At 25.5% G+C, this 6,060-nt stretch overlaps 1 protein-coding gene across 1 annotated transcript in view; it reads right to left on the reverse strand.

Moving 5' to 3' along the window:
* Positions 1-6,060, reverse strand: part of LOC105624799 — a 21,021-nt gene that overhangs the window by 14,616 nt on the left and 345 nt on the right. Inside the window, 6 exon segments of the mRNA XM_012206148.1 lie at positions 105-350; positions 465-577; positions 657-793; positions 869-1,059; positions 1,190-1,532; positions 1,841-2,142. Coding sequence (XP_012061538.1) covers positions 105-350; positions 465-577; positions 657-793; positions 869-1,059; positions 1,190-1,532; positions 1,841-2,142 — 1,332 coding nt within the window.

The raw sequence follows: 6,060 nt of genomic DNA on the forward strand, positions 1-6,060 counted from the left end.
TTATATATATATTTAGTTTCTTATAAATAAAATAAGATAAATATAACATGAAAATAGATGAATATAAGTACGTTTAGTAAGAAAATATGTGTAAGAAATTTTACCTAAACCTTCATTCACGCCTTGAACTAATCCTTGAACGGTAGCTGAAGCACCGATAGGTGTTATTACGTTCGCATACGATATTATTGCTGTAAAACTGAGTGCATACGATGGTCCCTGTACGAAAAATTCTATAAGAAAAACCCACCACGGTGTTGACGCTAAAGATATTAAGCCCAACCGAAGTGCGTAACATATGAAACAAAATGTAAAGATATAACCGTAGCCAAGCTTCTTTAATATTTTGTCTGAAAAATAAAATGATTTCAATATTATACTTATTAAAGGAAATTGAAAACAATTCTGCAATAAACATCGTATATTTATAAAATTGTAATATAAAAATAATTAATGTATGTTACCAGATAAAAAGAAGAATATTACGTCACTGAAAGCTTGTGCCGCTAAAATCAAACCTTCTATCAATTTCATTCTGTCCATATAATCAGTCGCAATAGAGAGATCTTCTACATACCTATAAAATTAAGTAATTATTTAATTACATTATATACAAGCAAAAATCTAATATCACCGATCAAGATACAAAAATTTACCACAACAAAAAATTACATGTGATAGTATTCAAGACGCCGAAAAATCCAGAAAAACACAAGAATATAACGATAGTTTTTGATTTCAAAAGTGTAAACACATCCTTCATTATGGTTGTTGATTGTGTTTGAAATAGCAGCTATTATAAAAATCTATGATGAAACATAAGAACAAAATATTGATTGATTTTTTTATTTTAAATACATAAAATTACCTTCAGTTTTATACAACAAATAAAATCAATGCAAGTAAATATGATCACAAGAAGTATTGACGGTAAATAATTTTTGTGGATTTTGTCGTGCGAAAAAAAGTCTATCATATATCCAGATAAACATACAACAATACCAAAACCTACTGCACCCCATAATCGCTGCTTACCGTATTTCAACCGTTTATCTTGTCCTGAGAAGGGAAACATTATTAAAAATAGTATTTTGTACAATATTATTACATAAAGAAATATTACGAAAGTTTGATTTGTATGGTTAAATTTTGAGAATTAGTTCTAAAAATGTTTACAAAAGTCACGTACCTAATATGGCAAAACAAAATGCATTGCTTATACTAAAGAAAATACAACTACCACTTTCGCTAATACACATTAAGACAACAAAACTCCAAAAAGTTACAGATGTGTACAGACATTGATCATCTTTGAAATTGTCACAGGTAACGTTACAATTATAATTGTTCGTTAGATTTCCTTGACACAATGATATCTTATTTATATTTAATAAGCATGTAGTATTTGGTGAAATAGTTGCTTTGTTTTGGTCTGCATGAAAAGACAATTGTGTGGAAAAATTCGTATTCTCACATATCCAATGACACATAGTGTCTTTTGTACCATTACACGATGCAATTGCTGATGCATGCTTTAATAAAGAACAAATTACAAACAAACGCATATTTTTATAAAATACTAATAATTATAAAGATGTAATTGATTTCATATTTTAGGACGTTTAAAAATATTTTAAAGTTACACATATTTACATTATATTTAAAATTTTATGTATAATATGTTTTATAAACCTTAACATTTAGAAATTTTTGGATTACATAAAATAATATTAAATTGAATACTTAAGATAAAGTTCAAATAATTCTTTATCAAATAGTCTCATAAAATTTTTAGTCTTATAAAACTTATCCAAAAATTACGAAATAGATAAAAACTTACGTATTTCATATTGCAACGCGGTAAAGTTGCACAAGACACATTTTGAAAGTGATGTTCTGATAAAATTGGACCCGGCAATGGTGGTAAAAGGAATATTATAATGTAACAGATATTTGTTATGACAAGCAATGTTAGAAAGATCACTTTTCTCCAAGTTCGAAAATAATCTATGATGAAACCAAATATTGGTTTTACTATTAGAAGTAATATAGGAAAAATCGCGTTGATGCTACCAATAATTAACGGTGAAATACCAAGTTGCTTTCCGCGAACTGATAGAAATGGATAAACAGGGGCTTCACCTAAAATAAAAGAATTATAATTGAATTTTTTAACTTAATAGTGTAATTTTTAACTGATGAAAATTTATTTTTAATATTTTTTTATTGTAATGCGTATGTGTTTGTTAAAGTATATATTTATAAATGTTTTTATATTGGACAAAATGCTGAATCATTTGTTTTTTAAAACAAATTAAATGGCTATGTGTCAAAGTTAGATATTTAAGATATTTCTCCTGCTACAATCGCGCTAGAAAATTAATCGCACCTATAAAATTAATATTGTACAATCTAGGAATATACCTCATCACGCATGCTCTCTAAAGAGAGAAACTTGAGGTGGTGTACACATACACATACATACTTATAAATATCCTATCTGTATACTGAGAAAAAAATATAATCAATTTTAATAAATATTTAGTTCAATATTGTCAACTAAACATTTACTTACTATAAATATATTCGTTCAGTAAAATGAATGATTATTAAATCAAATTAATATTTTTTGTATCAAATAAATATATCTTTATATTTAATTAATATTTAGTTAGCAGTATTCAACTAAATATTTATTAAAATTGACTATATTTTTTCTCAGTATATGCACAAACACTAATCTGCATTGAAGACAGTTGAAATGTAACAACAGCATGTCTCTGTCTCGCCGCTCGGCGTGCGAGAAGGTAAATTGTATCAAATTATAAATTTAAACTACTCTAATTAAGAAACGGCATCACTAAGTCTCTTCATTTTTTTAATAAGATTCCTATAATATTTCTACATCACATACTTATTTTTTTTAAATCTGTAGAAGATTTTCGCCGCAAAATATTATTTTGGCAAGACTTGATATAGGAGTTTATGTATTAAAAGCTGAAACTTTGAAGATGAATGTCTCCATTTTGGCATCGCTATGTTTTTTTTAAATTTTAACCATGTGTACAGAGAAAATTATTTTAAACATAATATTCATTATTTTAAACAAATCTGTTAAGAAACTCAATTTCTCGGGAAAATATCTTAATACTAAAATTAATAAATGATTTATAAAATTCATGCATAATAACAAATGCCTATATCAAGTCATTGTCAATGTTAAACAAAATGATAATTATTGTAAGCCGTATATAATATAAAATTCACACTCAAACACAAACAATAATTATAGATATTTAAACGTCAATAAAGATGTAAATTTAAAACTATATTAAAACGCTCTTACTAGCTATGTTCGATAATGATTGGTATTGAAAAAGAAAATGAAATTAGCAATATTAGAAATGCTGCGTTTCTCCTGCTGGGAAACCATCTCCATCATGTGATAAGTCTTTGGCTAATTGAAAACTATTTTTAACGTATCCCATTGGTTTCTCAAAACACGAATCCAAAAATTTTTTTGTGTAAAAAAATTACTAAATTATAATGTAATTATTATTATGTATTATTATTATGTATGTATTATTATTATGTAAGGGACTTCTTATAGATGAAACAATGATATATAATGGATTACCAATCTTGTGTATTTTTAGCAATCCATATGCCCTTGGTAATATAGCATTAGTAGAATTAAAGAAATTATACACACGATCAGTCACAAATTCATGTTGTTTCCAAGTTTTTAAAATGGATTTCAAAATATTATTAATTGGATTACGCATTACAATAATATATGTATTTGTGTCAGATAATAAAACTTGCATTTTATTAATATAGTCAGGTTTGTTTATAACGATAATTATTTGCCCGCGTTAACAATACTTGTGGATTTTTTTTAAGAAATTGTTTAGTAGCGTCAAAAGAGTCTAAAACTATGGTATATCATCTTTCATCTCAGATCTATGTCCTGTGACATTTTTAATATTTTATAGATGTGGGAACATAATCTATTTCTGAATCCATCAGTATTATTAATTTTTAATCTTGTTAAATTGTTTTCGATGTTTTATAAATTTTAACAACAGATTCGCTTCCTGCTTACATTGTAAAAAATATTTATTAATAAGCAAAAAAATGGATTAAATCTACAAAAAAATACAGAATTATTAATCTCATTGTATTACAGTTTAGTCACTAAAGATTGACATTTATTGTTTTACATGAGTTATAGTTAATGTTTATATATTTACTTCCAATAATTTATATTTATATTTAATTTAATCATAAGACATTCTTTTTATTCTCTCGTACTTCTTATTACGGTTTATTTTCTTATTGTAAATATCTCTTTCTGTATCCACATCGTATTATAACAGACAATCGTTAAACATATTGATATGTAAGTTTTAATAATTATGACTAAAATAATTTTTATTTCAATTTATTAATTCTATTACGAATCTTTTATTTTAGTATTAACTTTTTGAACATGTTATGTTTGTATATTCATAAAATATAACAGACGACATTTAAAGTTTCAATTAGAAACAATAGATTTAACGATGTTTGAACAATGAGCGTTTTACTTATATGTTGATATGATGTATATTTGATTAACATCATAAATTGACTTTAAATTTTTATTACACACTGAAAAGGATCCAATACGAGGGATAAAGCGTCTGTATTACATTTTTAATATATACATTAGATTATACACGAAGAACTAGTGTCGGATCACATTGGCATTTCCTATATCTACGTATTTATTCTTTAATTTATTTAGAGAGCCTTATTTGTATTTTAATTTATTATATTTTTTCAAATAAAATTAACATTTATTATAATTTATAATAACTAAAAATAAAATTTTTAAACGGCTCAATAGGATTAACAAGTCAAATATTATAATAAGGTTATTTTGAGCTAAAATAATATTGGGTGTCAAAATAACGTTGGGTGTTTTAGCGAAAACAATATATATTCATCAAATACAAAAATTAGTCATACATTTCAACTTTTAATATGGTCATCCTTAGTGGTACCGTAATATCAATGATAAAATAAATTTAAGAATAAATAATAAATAATAAAGATATTCTCTATAAATTAATACGCTCTCTACAGTATCACATGCATTATGATTTCTTACGATAATATATGCAGTTGTGTGAGATATGTAGATGCAAGGATATACTGGGTGCAAATCCATGATATCTCTGACATCATTTTCAAATTATGTCTGAACAGCATACTGTAATATATTGTTAAGTATATTGTTAAAAGTTAATAAAAGTTATATCTGCATGATGTTAATAATCAGATTATATGCTTTATCTGCATTCCCACATCACAGAATTTCGACATAATAAATTATATATTACATATTTTTTGTTATAAGAATCAGAGTTAAATATATGTTATAACTTTCCTTCTCGAACGTCAATACAATAATAAAATTCTATATAGCTACTAATCTAAACGCAAAATACATACATATATGCCAAATAATAATATTCACGTGGGGAAAAAGAGATCCAGCTAGGATAGATACGTGTCAAGGAGATGTTAACTAACTTCTAAGTTCTCCTGTTTATTAATACTATTATTCTGTTTCGAGGTCGAAATGGATGATTAATTTTTTTTGTATTTGATGAATATATGTTTCCGTAAAAAAATACCCAGCGTTTGGCTCTAAACAGTTCTTACTTATTATAATATTTGAATTTATTATAATATATTAGATTAACCTACATTTCACTCATTTATCTTACGATTTACGTTTTTAAAACATTTTATGTTATTTGTTCTTATTCATTTATTGTGTCATTTTGTATATCTAAAAATTAAAGGTTAACTAAGAAATGAATGAATGTCATTGATGAATCTGATGATCTTTAATTTTTAGGTAGCTATATATTGTGAAAATGGGCCTAAGAAATGTTGTTAACTTTTTTTTTTTTTTTTTTTTTTTTATTTTTTAATTTTTAACTTTTTAACACACTACGTCGTTGTGTGTGGTGGTGGTTGGTTGGGTTGGGGTAGGGGTTAGGTGGT

The sequence above is a fragment of the Atta cephalotes genome, assembly GCF_000143395.1.
Source record: "Atta cephalotes unplaced genomic scaffold scaffold00088, whole genome shotgun sequence".
In the NCBI taxonomy this organism is placed as follows: Eukaryota; Metazoa; Arthropoda; class Insecta; order Hymenoptera; family Formicidae; genus Atta; species Atta cephalotes.